The sequence below is a fragment of the Trachurus trachurus genome (assembly GCF_905171665.1).
Source record: "Trachurus trachurus genome assembly, chromosome: 14".
Classification (NCBI taxonomy): domain Eukaryota; kingdom Metazoa; phylum Chordata; class Actinopteri; order Carangiformes; family Carangidae; genus Trachurus; species Trachurus trachurus.
In genome coordinates, this window is record NC_139903.1 from 2,615,362 (window position 1) to 2,633,144 (window position 17,783).

At 41.8% G+C, this 17,783-nt stretch overlaps 1 protein-coding gene across 2 annotated transcripts in view; it reads right to left on the minus strand.

Annotated features, from left to right (window-relative positions):
* Positions 1 to 924: 924 nt before the first annotated feature.
* The window catches only part of LOC310996889 (complement C3-like), a 69,446-nt gene continuing 52,587 nt past the window's right edge, over positions 925 to 17,783 (minus strand). For both annotated transcript variants that reach the window (XM_083986397.1, XM_083986398.1), the window contains 2 exons: positions 17,418 to 17,562; positions 925 to 1,952 (listed from right to left, as the gene is read on the minus strand). In XM_083986397.1, coding sequence (XP_083842523.1) covers positions 1,814 to 1,952; positions 17,418 to 17,562 — 284 coding nt within the window. In that variant the 3' untranslated portion in view covers positions 925 to 1,813. The remainder of the gene's footprint in view (positions 1,953 to 17,417; positions 17,563 to 17,783) is intronic.

Sequence of the window (17,783 nt, forward strand, 5' to 3'; positions counted from 1 at the left end):
AAGATAAACGTAATTCAGCCACGTCTCTTAAATCATCATTATCGCGTGTGTGGTCACTCATATATCATACACCTTTCTTATCAAAAAAAAGAACTCATCCCGTTGCGTCAAATTAAAAAAAACAAAAACAAACCAAAATAAAAAGTCTTACCTTTGATAAACGAGCTCGAGTTGTGTTCCAGTGTCTGTGAACTTTGTCTCCAACAGAAGTCCGAGTGGAGTGACCATAACCGTCTTTGATAGATCCATGGGAATAGTTTGGATTGACTGATAGCTCACACAGGAAACAATGTAGACTGAGTGGTTGACAACAGCGCCACCGGAGCGCAGTGGCCAAAAAATATATTACACCTGTAGTAGTTTTACAGAATGAATGGAAAACGGTGCAGGCATGGATGAATTATATTAACTTATGTCCTTAACTTACTGTTCTTATAATAGATCCATGGATTCAAGTGTGTTTTTAGCTTTGCCTCAGTTGTGTTAATCAGAATCAGAATCAGAAAATATTTTATTGCCAAGAGCAGTAGCCTAAAGGTGGTGTCAGATGCAAACACAAAAGGTATTATGCATGTGTTATATAGAATTTAGGATGTATATACAATAGAATGAAGATAGTAACAGTGCAGAGAGGTGAGGGTCTGGAAGAATTTGCGATTGTTTTACTGCAAACAAGAACAGAGCTGCAAGTTTGCATTGAATGTGACTGATCTTCTCATTTCCTTCAGTGAGCAGTTTGACCAGCAGGTGGCGTCCTCTGGCATAAAAACATCACCTTACATTACTGTAAAGCAAAAAATAACTCATCTTTAAATGTGTTTTTCATTTAATTACAACACAGTGAATGCACACACATATTAATAAATTATATATACCTGTACAACGTTGCTTCGTCCTCACAAATGAATAATTGATCCAGAGCTGTTTCCTTATTAGTTCTTTATTGACCAATGGCCTTAAGTTTAAAAGTTTTAAATACACATATTTTCTTCATCCCACCCTCCAGAGGAGTTTCACTCCTGCTGAAACAGACAAAATGATCTAACTTAACAGCTGAAACATGAAGTGGTCATCCAAACACTATGAAGAATATACAAAATAATGATCATGATAATAATAAAAAAAATATTAATAACAGCAATAATAATAATAACTCCTCTTCAGACAGAAGCCGTTGTTTGATTGGAACATGTAGGTTTAAAAACATTTTAGTGTTGATGTAGTGATGATGTTAAATCAGTGTCTCCAAATCAGTGGCTCCAAAATAACGCAAAGGGAAAAAAAGTTACAAAATATTTTTATATTATAAGTTCATACAATTTAGCAAATAATACGTCCTGATTAAACTGGTTATCATTCGCATAAAACATTTTTTATACCCAAATATGCTTCCTGTGTTAGAATTCACTAACCCAACTATCACCAATCATTTCCTGTCTGATCATTGATCAATATTCTATTTAAAAAAAAATATGAAACACATGGAAGCATCTCCATGAACATTATCTTGTAGCTTGTACGCTACAAGATAACTGAATGTATTCGGTTTAATGAATTTATTACTCAGGGAACATAAACAGGTGTAAGGGGCTTTCCAGGACATTTGAAGGCTGTGTGACACCCGTGTCACCGTGGGTCCTTATGATTATGAACTATTATACAGCAGCCAAACAGTAATTCTTGTCTAGCTAAAATGAGTTTGTATAGAAAACACAGACAAATTGATTCTGACCATTACATTTTAATCAACACGATGTAACATTGTTACTTTTGTGTGGAAGTTATATTTGTAAAATAAATCTTATTTCCTTTGTTACTCATGGCATATTTGGAGTTGGGGCCTCTGGATCTCCTGCATCCCAAAACAGGTGTTTCTGTGTTCCTCATTCTGACACTCTTCATCTGTGGGCCAGTATTCAACCCAAGTTCTCTCACCAAGCACATACTGAAACCTGAGGAAAGCAAAGTGAAACATGCATGCTAGATATGAATATACATGATGCCAGACATGAACAAGAACAAGCACCAGTTCCTCCCTCCCACCAAAAATGATGACTCTGTCAATAGAAATGACACACTTACTAAAGTACACAATAGATAGCCTATAAGAAAAGCAAACTTCATTTAGCAAAAGAAAGCAGTGAAACAGTAAACATGTTTTCATAGAGACAGTGGGTCTCTTTCATGAAAAGTAGGCAGAATGACTGTGTGTAAATTGTTTGCAGAAGGAAATTAATGTAAATCTCAGCATTCACCAGTATTTTAATTGTTCAGATGTTTTTGTAGCTACTAACCGAATCTACACCTGCTCCTTACTGCGTGTAGTTTTTCGTAAATTTACGAATGCACATAAATATTGTTTGTCATTATTGGAAATTACAATTTTAATTTGTATTGCGATCTGTATTGTACACATTACACAGATGAAACACGTAATCTAAACATGACAAAATATTTAATAATACATTTAGCTAAATTAGCCGGCAAAGCGGGTGTAAGCGCCATTTGTTATTGTTTCGCTATTTAAGCTGATTTATACTGACTAGGAATAAGTTTTGAGTATGCTTTGAATTTTGAACGTGTTGAATAAATGAGAATATGGCGGAGTGGCACAGTTGTCTGCAGCCACGTCTGCGTCGGCACCCAGCCAGCTCAACGAGTATAAAGTGATCTCCTGTCATATCTCATGAGTGGTTAAAGCAGAAGTGAGTGATATATTTGTGTTAATATAAGTCTTAAATAGTTATATCTTCCGACAGCAATCACTTACATAGAGTGTTTGGACTGAAACACGGGTCTCTCAGTCACTCTGCTCTGCTCTGAGCCGAAGAGAAAACATTTATCGTATCCTACAGTTTTTATCCAATGAGGAGAGAGAACGGCATGCAGGGCTGTGTGTGCAGCCAAGGAACGCCGTGAATGTGGTGACGTAGCGACGAGGACTGTTATGGTGCGTTCAAGGAAACTCGTTTTTTTCCGACCGTGAAGTCGTACCAGTTCGATCTGGTACGAGTTCACCGGTCGGAAGTTACGAGTGGCCGTTATAGTGACTTTCACCGGTAAAACAGGTCGGAAAAACACGAGTGGGTTGCCTGGAACGCTACAAAGTCGTAAGTTGTGACTTGAAGCTGTAATTTACGATTTCAAAAGCCTGCCTGGAACGCAGCATTAGCGAAAACGACCGGATCACTCACTTCTGCTTTAAAAGAATAAGAAATGAAGAACCAAGGAAACAATGTAAGATCCAAGTTTAAGATCCAGATTAGGTTTATTCAAAATGTGAATTAGCTATTTAAATTGACTCAGTAGCAGTGTTGGGTAGTAACGCGTTATTAGTAACGCTGTTACTTTATTCAGTAACTAATAATGCAACTAGGGCTGTCAATAGATTAAAAAAATGTACTAATTAATCTCACAATTTTCTGTAATAAATCTAGATTAATCGCAATTAATTTATCAACGAATAAACTGCATTTGTCCTCTTACGATTTGATCTTATAACTGCTATAATCATCAAATTAGTGTAGAATAAACACAAAAAAAGTATATTTAAATTCAAAGGCTATTTTAATGGCTTTCTTTAAACTTTAAACACAGTTTCTCTCTCGTGAAGAACAAATTTGGCACAAAAAAAGCCACTTGCTTATATTCTCCAACAAAAATAATAACAAAACAACCCAGGCCTAGGTTGAATATCAAAACCATCAAGACCACTGCAGACCACTTATGGGCCATGCGCCAACATATTTTGTTTTTCCTTTTTTCCTACCAAGCTGCGCTGCGGACGTGCAACCACATCACATCACAATTTCACATCACAATTTCCCTCCGTAAATTAAATTGACCGATCGATTCATTGTTTTATTTATTGATCTGTAGGTGGTGATTCCTACATCTCCAAGGCAGCGCTGCTCGTCCAATTCACACATGAAGCTTCACTTTTCATTCAAACAAACTAATCAACAACTAAACAAACATTCAATAACTATCTAAAAAGAATTAAACCAGCCGGCGGTGAACCTCTAAAGACCTGCGGTAAAGTTAATCGGCTCTCTGTCTACCCGGGGACGATGCTGTTACCCGGCCGACCGGCTCCGCAGACCGGGCTGTTGCCTCGGTGATGCTCCGCTACGGTCGCTGCTGGTGGAGCGTCACAGCTCCGAGAACGTCGTCGGAGCCAACTTCATCATCAAGTGGATAAACTAACCGCATATTGGTCATCTAAACCAGGGGTTCTCAACTAGTCTCACTCTGGGCTCCACATTTTCCCATGGTCATTAAGTCGCGACCCACTTTTATAGAATTCAACCAAGATTTTTTTTTAAAGCCTTTAAAAACTCATTTTGCTCTTTATTGAGCAAAGTGCATTTCAGGGAACATGAATGAAACTGAGGAGGACCATGACAACTGCATGTACGGAAGTGAATAAAAAAACATCAAACTGCACAAAATGGAGACCAACAAAACGATACATTTGACTTCTAATGCATCTCTGCATTCAGAGCATATTCACAAAAGTGAATAAATATCAAATTGCACAAAATAAAGACCCACAAAACAAAACAAAACAAAACAGGATTCACTGCATTCAGGCCACATTAATAAGAAAGTAATATCTTTGCATTCAGAGCAAATAATAAGAAACTGAGGAGGAGCATTACAACTGCATGTGTTCACGTGACGAGTGCCTTTCAAAATAAGTTATTTTTCAAAATAAAAGACATGTCCAACATCAGATGTGCATTAAATATTATTTACTTTTTTGACCAGCTGTCCGCGACCCATCCAGAACGGGTCCGCGACCCACTTTTGGGTCCCGACCCACCAGTTGAGAACCACTGATCTAAACGGTTACTTACTCGCATGAAAAAATATTAAAACTGAATAAAGTGAAGAATAACAGCGCTACAGCCGGTACATGCTTTGCCTGCACACGTAACGGGTCAGCCACCACCGGAAGTAAACAAAACGTTGTTAATTGCGTTAATTTTTTTTTACACGTTAAATGTTTAAAATTAATCTCCAAAATTAACGCGTTAACTTTGACAGAACTAAATGTAACGCGTTATTATTTTTTAATTCAGTAACTCCGTTTCAAACTGTGTCTGCCTCGAGGCTGTATAAGCCTAAACCCAAATCTGGAGGAGTAATTTACAGCAACAATCAAAACCTCTGCTGCAGCAAACCAAACCAATATTAAATGTGGTTTGCTAAATATTCGATCTCTCCCATCCAAGTCTCTCCTAGTCAGTGGCGGACTGGGACAGAAAATAGGCCCTGGCATTTTTGACAGAGAGAGGCCACACATTTTATATATATATATATATATATATATATATATATATATATATATATATTAGGGGTGGGAGAAAAAATCGATTCACATAGATATCGCGATATCTTTTTTGACGATTTTTAAATCGATTTTTTTTTTTTTTTTTTTTAATTTTTTGAAATTTTTTAAATATTGTGCAATGTGTATTAGTTAGCCTCTTTTACATACAGAGAGTACAGGCTTTGAAAAGGGTTTAAGTTCACTTTATAATGGAGTATGTTAATTTATAGGCTCCTACAGTATTTGTGTGCAGATAAATGTTAAAAATGCGACTAAAAATCGAGAGAATCGGCAATATCGTAGAATCGCAATTTAAATCGAATCGCCATCCAAAAATCGTAGAAGAATCGAATCGGGAGAAAAGCATATCGTCCCAGCCCTAATATATATATATATATATATATATATATATATATATATATATATATATATATATATATATATATATATATATATACACACACACATATATATATATATATATATTATTGCTTGAAATAACAGCAATATGAATGGAAAGCATAAGGAACATCCAGATCTGGACGTTTCTTATGCTTTCCATTCATGGTATTAAAAAATCAGCTGACAGAGGGAGAGCAGCCTCGTTTGGTGATAAGAAGAACAGGTTCTTTAGTGTAGGAACATGAGGAGAAAAAACATGCAGGTTTTCTGTAACATTATAACTAAGACTGCGCCACCCCCCCCCCCCCCCCCCCTCCCCCTCTCATCTCCCTCCCCAGGCTGAATGAACAGGCGATTGGGGAAAAAAAAAAAAAAAAAAAATTGCTAGTCGAAGCGGTAAAAGCGTTAAAAGCATTTCGCGTTAACGCTTTAACTTTGACAGAGTGATCATAATGATGGGGAAAGAAAATGCATTATCCAAACTCAGACGGCTATGGAGGGATTCGATCCCACACAGGAGCAAGATTTTTGATCACAAGACGAGGTGCTTTACCAGTTGAGCTACACTTCACACTCACTCCTCACTGTCAACGGCTGAGTGACGAGTGAGCTTACGCATCTATGTGCCTGCAGGCGCGTTGTTGCCACCTATTGGTCTGGACATGGAACAACAGTAGATGATAAGCAAGAGAAAAAAAAACTGTGACGGCTGCGCAGCGGCCGGCGGCGGCCGTCCTGCCGCACCGGCCGTTCTGGTATTCTCCAGAACGTACAGATGGCCAGTCCGCCCCTGCTCCTAGTGAATGATTGAATTATACATCACCAAATTGATGTATTAAAGCAGAAGTAAGCGATATTTTTGTGTTAATATAAGTCTTAAATAGTTGTATCTTCCGACAGCAATCACTTCTATAGAGTGTTTGGTCTGAAACACGGGTCTGTCAGTCACTCTGCTCTGCTCTGAGCCCAGGAGAAAACTTTCCTTGTATCCTACAACCTTTATCCAATGAGGAGAGAGAACGGCATAAAGGGGCGGTCCTCTCTGTGTGTGCAGCCAAGGGATGCGCCTGAATGTGGTGACGTAGGGACGAGGGCGGGGACTGCTAACTCCATCGGCTGACAGGAAGTTAGACAAAACCACCGGATCGCTTACTTCTGCTTTAAGACTTACTGAGACCTGGTTGCAGCAAGATGAATATGTTAGTTTGAATAAATCTACCCCTCCTAGTTACATTAACTGTCATGTGCCTCGTAACACAGGCCGAGGAGTAGTAGCTGCTATTTATCAGTCAAATCTGCTTATCAACCCTTGACCTAATAGTTCATATAATACATTTGAAAGCCTTACTGCCAGCTTCTCTCACCCAGACTGGAAAGCAGAGAAACCACTCTTAGTTGCTAGTGTATCGTCCTCCTGCACCTTATTCTGAGTTCCTGGAAGAATTCCCTGACTTTCTGTCAAACTTAGCATTGAATTCAGACAAAGTCATTATAGTAGCTGACTTTAACATTCATGTGGACATCGATGATGATTGTCTGGCCACTGCATTCAAGTTGCTTTTGGATTCAGTCGGCTTCTCTCAGAGGGTAAACAAACCCACTCACACTTTTAATCATATCCTTGACTTAGTACTTACTTATGGAATAGAAGCTGACCGCATCCTCAAAACCCTGTCTTGTCTGATCACTCCTTAATCACATTTAAAGTAAAGTATGCCTTTATTCATCCTACGATGGGGAAATTCCCAGGGTTACAGCAGCAGTACATACAAACTAACACATTCACACATGCCGTGCACACTGTGGTGGACTGGTAAAAAAATATATATATATATATATATATTTATAAATATAGGGCAACAAGGATATTAAAAGAGATAGAAAATATATATAGATATAAATATATAGTGCAGTTGTGGAAGGGGGGGGGGGTGGTTATTGCACATAGGGATGGGGGTTTTCTGGTCTGGTTACTGGGAGCCTTGTTGAAGAGTCTGACAGCAGAGGGGAGAAAGGACCTGCGGTACCTCTCAGTTGAACAGCGCGGGAATGTCCTCTCCTCTCCTCTCCTCCTCTCCTCTCTCCTCTCCTCCTCTCCCCTCTCCTCTCCTCTCCTCTCCTCTCCTCTCCTCTCCTCTCCTCTCCTCTCCTCTCCTCTCCTCTCCTCTCCTCTCTCCTCCTCTCCCCTCTCCTCTCTCCTCTCCTCTCTCCTCCTCTCCCCTCTCCTCTCCTCTCCTCTCTCCTCTCCTCTCTCCTCCTCTCCCCTCTCCTCTCCTCTCCTCTCCTCTCTCCTCCTCTCCTCTCCTCTCCTCCTCTCCTCTCTCCTCTCTCCTCTCCTCTCCTCTCTCCTCTCTTCTCCTCTCCTCTCCTCTCCTCTCCTCTCCTCTCCTCTCTCCTCTCCTCCTCTCTCCTGACTGGAGGATTAGCTAGCCGCAGTGTTGGGCAAGCTACTTGGAAAATGTAGTGAGCTAAGCTACAAGTTACTCTACATGAAATGAAGCTTCACTACACTAAAGCTACCCACCAGAGAATTTTTTTTTTTTTCTTTTTTTTACATCAAACCAACTTAATTCCAAGTAGGGGTGCACCGGATGGCATTTTTTTGGCCGAAGCCAAATACCGAATAAAATCAAAACACTTGGCCGCATAACCGAATAATACAGAATACTGAAAGTGGTTTTAAAGTTGTTGTTTTTTGTTTTTTTTTAATAGGGCCTATTGGGTAAATAAAATATTTTTTTAGACTTAATTTTCAAAGAAAGTAAATGTTTATTGACTATTCTGACAGTTTTTGAATATTCCAGTTGCCGTTGCTCATCAAAAAAGCACAAGAAGTGAAATAAAGTTTTTCATTTATATCGGCCCATTGTGAGTGCTGAAAGATCTATGCAAGTACATTCCCAAAAAACCCAAGTGTCTTTTCAAACAGTGGTTCCTAACCTTTCTTGGTCAGATTTCATCAATTAGGCTACTAGACATTTCAGGCGACCTCATTTGAATTTCAGGCGACCCCACGTGGGGTCCCGACCCCAAGGTTGGGAAACACTGTTTTAAAAGCTGTCGGCCACGGACGGAGTGGGCGACATGCTGGGACGAGGAACTTTCGTTTTAACTGCTGCAGTCGTCTCTCCCTCTCGTAGCCTACTCAACATCCTGTTCAGGGTGTTTGGTTTTTAAATGATTCATTAAAAGGCACGTTCCTAGGAACGGTCCCCTCACTCAGTCCTCTCAGTGGCCGTGTCTCCGCTGACAGGACGCACCGGGCTCTTGGAGCGACGTGCAACGGTGCGCGCGGTCGCTGTGCAGCGATAAAGTTGTCCAGCTACGGCTCTGACTTAACTATCCCTCCTCCTCTGTTACCTGCTGCGTGCTGCGCCCCGCTGCAGCAGCCGGGCATCAGCAGATACGTACATGACATCACATGGAAGCGGTGCATTTAAGGTGCATTTAAATGCCTGGGGAAATGTAGCTTCTGTGGACGCTACCGCGCTACTGATCAATAAAATAGCTTAACTACTGAAAAGCTATTTGATGTAGAAAACAGCGACGCTACGACCACGCTACTGAGAAATGTAGTTAAGTTACTAACGCCGCTACTTGTAACGTCGCTACTGCCCAACACTGGCTAGCCGACATGTTTTTTAGTGGTGGGGGAAACCGGAGTACCCGGAGGAAACCCAGACACAGGGAGAACATGCAAACTCCACACAGAAAGGACCTGGGCGGCCGGGACCTTCTTGCTGTGAGACAACAGTGCTAACCACTGCGCCACCGTGCCGCATATGTAGCCACACTTGTTACAAGTAGCCACATTTGTCCTCTGGCTCAAAATATGGTTAAAAAAGCACAGAGACTTGCTTGGGTTTTTGGCCACAGGGACTTTCCAGCTGAAGTTTGCTGACATGTCCGGCATATCCCAGCCATCCATTAGCCAGATCCTACCTGCTGTAGGCTACTCACCGGCATGATCAAATTAATGCCAGAGTACATCGTTTTCCTCGATTGTGTGCAACAGCAAGTGGAAGTAAGCAGGGATTTTGTGCTACTGCAATACAGTATATTAACCATAAAAACTTTGATTATTCCATAAATGTACCTACCTCCTTACAGTGGGTACTAGTTTCATTTGGACGATTTCACGCGAGATTCACGCGTGACTCCCAGGAGAGTCACGCAAGATTTTTTGTGGCGGAGTAATTGTGTTTTCACCAGAAGCTGCAATGTGCCCAAACAACCGCCAGGTGGCATCTGTGAGCAGCAGGACGCCTCCATAAGACAGCAGCACGGAGCAGTGAACACGAATGGGCAATGCAATATAATAATAATAATACAGTATAGTTTTTCAATTAGAAAAATGTGCCGACGGCAGCTACAGTATACGTCTCACTCTCTTTTTTCGGTTCTCAGTCTCGTTGACTCGAGTTTGCGACTCGAACTCGAGTCGCACTTAAGTCGCACCCACAGAGACTTCAGACTTGACTTAGACTCGTGCCCAAAAGACTTCAGACTCGACTCGGACTCGTGTTTTGAGACTCGTGAACAATCATTATTTTTTTGGCTCGTGTCTCCCTCCTGACAGGACGACCGACAATCTTTTTTTTTTTTTGCCGTTAACACACCACTAGCGGAGCAGCGCCACATGGCCGGTAACGTTATTCAGATGGAGGTTAGAGCTTCATATTGAACTCCTACAGAGTGCAGCCAGACACCAGTGTCTAAAGAGAGAGGAGCAGCAGAGCTCCTCTGACAGCGCAGTCAGCTGCTGCGGGTGAGTGACAGGCGACTGTGAACTGGCTTTTTTTTTTTTTAATAGCGGCACCGTCCATAGCCTACATGCACAACGCCCGTTTGTTGTCAGACCTTCCTTCACGGGGACTAGCTGCTGCATAACTGGCACATATCAGGCTACTGTAGGCTAAATCCTCCTGTTTATTTATGTTTTTGCTGCGAAATATGGCTGAAGGCATGTAGGCTATGTATGGAAGTCTGGACGTGTCGACACGCCCCCATGAGCTGACGGAGCTAATTAAAAAAATAATAACGATGCGGTTCCAGAAAGGTTTTGCTGCACATAAAGATGTGAGCTATAGGTACCACCCAGATCTAATGACCTATAATTAACAGCCTAAATCATTTTCCATGTTGTTCATCTGGGTTTTCTGAATTCAACAAAGCAAAAAAGGAGAGAAAAGGCCAGTGCAGAGGGGCAGAGCAGCCTTGATTATTTCTTGACTCAGAATACAGTTTCCTTTAAAGGAAAGCTTTCATTGTGTGTTTTCTTCATATTGCATTGCAATATCCTGTTTTAAAGTGATCATATAATAAACAACTAATCAATACTGTATAGATAAAGGAGTGATAATAATACAGTAAATGCTTTGAATCTCTTAGATTTAGCTGTGCAGTATCTTTAGTAGACCGGATAGCAGCAGATGATAGAAGGGTCATTACAACCAGAAGAGACAGGAGACTTTTATTTTTTAGAGACTTGAGACTTGACCTCGTGACTTTTTTTTTTTTTTTTTTAAGTATATTTTTTGGCTTTTTCATGCCTTTATTAGCTCATTGAGTGCCGCGCTCCTTTCCAAAGTTTTAGTCAAGTGTACCGGCAATTTAGACCATTTTTGACTTTTTATGTAGAGCCACAGTGTATTCTATATTATTGCCACCAACACATACTGTGGCTCAATTGAAAGGTTTACCTTAATGCTTCAAGTGGCCACAAACCGTTTGTTTCTACGTGCCTCTGTTCCTGAGAAAAGTCAAGCTAAACATGGCTGGGTTTCACCAAAATCCCTCCTTTTTTTCTAGAAAAGGAGATAGAGCGTCTTTTATGAAAGGTGCGCTGTTTGTGTCTGTCGCGAAGACCGGTCCCGCCGGTGGTCGCGGTCCTTCTGTGGTACGGGTCGGTGATGCCGGTCTGCTTTGGTCCAGAGACCATCAGATTTTACCGCGGGAGGACTTTGGGGAGGACACGGTGTTGCTCCAGCTGAAGACCGGGCGGACTGTCGGCTGAGAGCTTCCTGGTTCAGCTCCGAGCAGCTGGAGCAGCTGGAGCAGCAGCGCGGGTGAGAGCAGAGCAGCTGCTGCATCTGCATGCAGAACTCGTTTGCAGAAGCCGAGTTATGATAAAAACTTCCAGATCATGAGCTGTCATGTGACTTTGATCGTCATCTATTTCAGTTCTCCTCGTCGTAGAGTCCCCAAATTTACATATAATGTGTATTAAAGTGTCTATTTTCATAATTAAAAAAAAAAGCAAAAAACGTAAAATTACGTTTTCGGCACTCAACGCATGGGAACGAAAAACGAGAAATTACGTGGTTGGCACTCAATGAGTTAAATAGGACAGTTCAGAGTGTGACAGGAAATGGGAGGCAAAGATGGGGGGGAATGACACGCAGGACAGGGCCATCCGACGCGGGACTCGAACCGGGGCCGCCTGCAGCGAGGGCTATAGCCTCTACAAATGGGGCGGGTGCTCTACCAACTGAGCTAAACACCGCCCCCAAAGACTTGAGACTTGATGAAGTCTCACCGCTCAAAGACTTGAGACTTGACTTGGACTCGTGACCAAAGACTTGAGACTTGACTTGGACTTGCAAAAAAAGACTTGTGAACATCTCTGGCTCCAAACACACCCGTCTGTGTTTTTAAAATGAGCCAACTACTGTACAGTAGTGCCACAGATTTCTCACTCCCCACCTTGTTTGATTGAGTGTTGCTGGATGATTTCTCGTGAATGAACGGGCAAGAGCCTGTGTCACTTTCGGGCTGGGCGAAACATAGGATATCCTGAAATAACTTTTCCTCGATAGAAATAGGCTACAAGACGCAGCCGATACAACGTTGATAGATTTCATTCATCCATGTTTTGACAGTGTGTGTGTGTGTGTGTGCCGAGCGGACCCGTTTAGAGAGACACGCGTCTGTATGGGACAGGCTTTTATTTAATTTAGAACAAACCTTATGCTCAGCAAAAATGGAAAATATATAGTCTAATATAATAAAATGGTTCTGTTGTTTGGCCACTGTTTAAAATAGGTCTGATCGATCCAGGGCAGCATTCATTTACAAGTTTAATCAGCACCAATTAAACTTATTCTAAACGTAAACATTCAATAACTGGGTCAGGTCGGACCACAGGCTTCCTTTTTTCTCTTCTTCCTCACAGGAGAAATGAGCTGTGCGCTGCGCTGCAGTCACCTCGCTTCTCTCTGAGGCGTCGGTGCTCTGTTTGTGATTTGTCTGCTGCCTTGAATCCGCCCTTTATACGTGCGCGTTCACAGATTCACAATAAGACAAACCAGGGTTGAGTTACCGAGTTCATAACCAGCGTCGTGGTACCGCTGATCCGGAGTGACAGTGTTGTGAAAATCGCTATGAACTGGTGCTCTGTAATCTCAGTCTCAAAGAAAATGGATTGATTGATTTTTATTTAACGAAATGAAACGAAAACAATATTATATTAATATATTGTTGTAACTTTAGAAAATATAATCCAGGGGGAAAAAAGGCTTACAAACATGGACCAAAACGGCTCAGATACGCACTACACATCTTATGAACGTGATGTAAAGTAATAACTTTATTTTTTTATATATATATTTTTTAAATGCAACCTCTAAAACTAGAATGAAAAATATTTTACTATGTTCCACCTTCTCGGCTCTATTGAAAGTAATGAGTTTAATAGACATATTAAATGACCAATAGGTGTGCTTGTAATAATTGCTGTCACGACAGCTGGACACAATGTAACACATTAGCGACACATTAGCTTCCTCTTTATCTCTGACCAATGGGTGTGTTTGTGGATACTTCACTCAAGTACATTGTCAGACAAAAGTCCTGCCCCCCACAGTAGGCTACTTCACACAGCTGTTTGCTTTGAACAGAAAAACCGGTTCCTACAGTAGCCTAGCTCTCCTCACACTTTTCAGTTCATAGTCTAAGTGAAGAAATTTTGTCGTTTCATGTAATAAATTTAAGGGGAGCTGAACATACAGCCTCCATTCAGAACTCCAAGACACATGTGCCAGACGCACAGAGGCATGCATAAAACACAGATTGAGACCACTTCATGATGTTTAGTTTTTTTTTTTAGTTCATTTTCGTTTCTTTTGGATTTTTGTGCGTATTACTGAGCCGTTTTCGTCCATGTTTGTAAGCCTTTTTCCCCCTGCATTATTTTTTCTAAAGTTGCAACAATATAATATAGGCATGGCCTACATTGTTTTCGTTTCATTTCGTTAAAGCAGAAGTGAGTGATCCGGTCGTTTTCGCTAATGCTGCATTCCAGGCAGGCTTTTGAAATCGTAAATTACAGCTTCAAGTCACAACTTACGACTTTGTAGCGTTCCAGGCAACCCACTCGTGTTTTTCCGACCTGTTTTACCGGTGAAAGTCACTATAACGGCCACTCGTAACTTCCGACCGGTGAACTCGTACCAGATCGAACTGGTACCACTTCACGGTCGGAAAAATACGAGTTTCCTTGAACGCACCATAACAGTCCTCGTCCCTACGTCGCCACATTCACCGCGTTCCTTGGCTGCACACACAGCCCTGCATGCCGTTCTTTCTCCTCATTGGATAAAAACTGTAGGATACGATAAATGTTTTCTCTTCGGCTCAGAGCAGAGCAGAGTGACTGACAGACCCGTGTTTCAGACCAAACACTCTATGTAAGTGATTGCTGTCGGAAGATATAACTATTTAAGACTTATATTAACACAAATATATCACTCACTTCTGCTTTAAGTAAAAATCAATCAATCTGTTTTCTTTGAAACTATGAGATTGTAGAGCACCTAAAAACCAGAGCACCGTTTTCAGAAGGCCAACATTTCTATATTAAAAATGCTTTAAAAAAAAAATCCTTTGCAATATTTCCATTTTGGAGATACTGATTTGTAGGTCTTCACTGAATGTTAGTCATAATTATTACTATTAAAATAAACTGAATAAACAAAGGCATGGGATATTTCATTCAGTGTGTAATGGACATATAGGCCTATATAATGTGTTAGTTTCACTTTTTGAATTGAACACATTCTACATCGCGGAGGCGACGTCTTTCCACTCAGGGCTTCCTTCACCTCTGAAACGGGGCAGAGCTCCGTGGAAACACCTGCCTGACACAGCAACGTAGGGAACCGTGCCGCGGACATGCACGGGGGAAAAAACGGCGTCGCCGTCGCACCGACTGCACGCGGATACGTGCCGCTTTAATGAGCGTGCATGTCGCGCGTCTACATTGGAGGTCGGCTGTTATCAGTATAATCATGAATGAGTTCGCCTCAGTTTCACGTGATTGTCACTGTCAGCCTGTTAGAAAAACATTTTACTGACCCCAGCTGAGACGCTGAGACCCCCCCCCTCTCCCACCTCCCAAAAACAAAAATCTGAACGATTCACACAAGTCACCTAATTGGTCATGAAAAAAGCGAGTTTCGCTTTTCGGCGCGCTGTTTGCATCCCTGCTGTTAACAAAATCAGCATCTAATCTGTCCCTTCAAATTGTGTGTTTGGAGCAGCTGCTGACAGATGTGTATTAATGCTTCGCTCGTGAGTCCAGCCGCATCGGGTCCAGGCTGCTGGCACGGACGAAGCAGCTTAGAAACTGTTTAAACGAGCCATCGTCGGCTATGAGTGGATTGTTACATTCACCAGAACTTGCAGAAAATAGATATGAGACAATTTGCTCAAACTTGTAGCCAGACCCGGCCAGGCTACAGGAGAGATCAAAAATATGGAGGGGTCCAGGACCCCCATGAGAACCACTGATCCTGTTGAACGTAGGTTATTGTAACCACTGTGATACAATAAAAAACAACAACATTGATCTGATTGACCGGCGTAGCGGTCCCTCTCTCCATTCACTCTCTAGCTCTCTCGACCACAGCTGCAAATGAAGTACCTATGGCCTATGAACAGCGCCACTCTCCATTGCAGCTACGTTGTGGTCAAACGTGGAATTATCCCAAAATATTTTGAGCTGCATCTCAGTACGATGTTTCCACCTAGTGGCTACAATGTGACCTACAATTTCGCGCAATGCGTGAATCACGCGTTACGTGAGGGAAACGTCCAAATGAAACTAGTACCCACTGTATATGGTGGTCATTAGCTGTTCATGGACGGGGATGTATGCTATGCTAATTGCTGATTATCAGGAGCATATTGTCAATTACGACTGATTGGTATTCATGATAATACACACATGCTTATGATCAAATATGAGTTGCCCGCAGAGTTTATGACTCGGAGTAGGCTTTTTAGTACCATGGGTTTCATGCCTAGTCCACACGAGCCCGGGTATTTTTGAAACCGTGAACATATGTTCCCGGTTGTATGTCCTGTCCACATGCAACCGTGCTTTTGGAACCCTGAAACCGTGTTTTTTTGAAACCGGAGTCCAGGGTGGGGTTTTCGGCCGGGGTTGGTTTCACCGGGTGCGTGTGGACACTGCAACCGTGATTGTTTTACTCGTTTACGTCAAAGCTGCACACGTGCTGATGTAAACAATGCCAGCCCGCAGAGGTTGTTTGCAGCGGTTTGCAGGTGAGCTCGCAAAAATGGAGGTGACAAAGTGGATTTTTATCACTTTTTATTTTTATTTTTATTTTTTTTTTTACATCATCTAAATGCTAGGCTATTTGTATAGTTTTTCGATGAGAAAAATATAACGAAACGGTCGTCAGGGCGATCCTCTTGTCAGCTCCAAACTCACCCTCAATCACAGACCACAGCTGGTTTTCCACACAGCATCATTTACAGTAACAGTGACGCTACAGATCAGCGGGGCCGCTGTCGGTGTGTTTTTAAAATGACAGAACTACTACAGTAGCGCTGCAGTTTCTTATTCCCCACCTTGTTTGATTGAGAGTTTTTCGGGATGATTTTCATGAATGAACAGGCAATAGCTTATGTCCCGGGTACGACGGGAGGGGGGGTCGCGCTGCTGTCATGCAGTGATATAAAGAGCCTATGCGGAGATGAGGAACGAGCCAAAAGCCGAAAATGTATCCGTGACGTCCGTGGTCGATATAAAGTGGATATGTTTCATTCATCCATGTTTTGACAGACAACACAACAGCCAGAGTTGCGCCGCACCGACAGACAGTCATGGCTCAGCAGCCAGGTGATGCACACCGCACAACAACACAGCACAAGAGTCAAGACACAGCGCAGCAACATGTGCAGGCTGCTGCAGCAGTGCACGTCAAAGGGACACCGCCGAAAATAAAATAAATAGGCTACACATTTTTATTAAATTAATTAATATTTAATTGTTGGACTTGGAGTCTGTGAAATAAAGCTATAATAACACGTAGTTTTGAAATGGATTTTGCGCATGTTTACATCAATAAAATGACCAAAAATGAACACTATAAGCGGATTTCTTGATAACGAATTATTTACGTAAACAGCATTTGTATAGAAATGATTCCGTCCCAAGCCTTTTGATCCAAGCGGTTTCCACTGTATTTTGATTGGTTAAAACAGCCTTCCACACGTGCATTGCGTCACTTGGTAGCGGATTTCACGGTTGCGTGTGTACGGAGTATTTTTATTACACCACTGGTGTGGACGCGAAGCAAAACTCCGGTTTCAAAAATACCCGGGCTCGTGTGGACTAAATCTACTCACAGATTTACTTATTTACTTTACTTACGTTTTACTTTCCGTGTCTCTGTGGATATCTTTGGATGTGCCCATGATAAGGTAGGTGTTGCCTACTCTCAGGTCTAAAGCTTCCTTGCAACGTGCATAACCCAGGAATATGCGCGATTTACCTCGAGGTCCAACATCAAGAGTACCTAAAATACAGCAGAAGAGAGAGAAGGTGCTTAAGGATGAAATGCACAGCTCAAAGGAAAAGTAGCATATATGATATCATAGTAATTACATAGAGCCTTTACTTGTTTCGTGGAAAGAAGAGGCAAGTTAATCTGCTACCACTAGGAGTAGCTTGATACTTAGCTTACAGGTTTCTTTTCATCTGTCTTTTCGCACAAATACAAATAAATGTGCTTCCTAA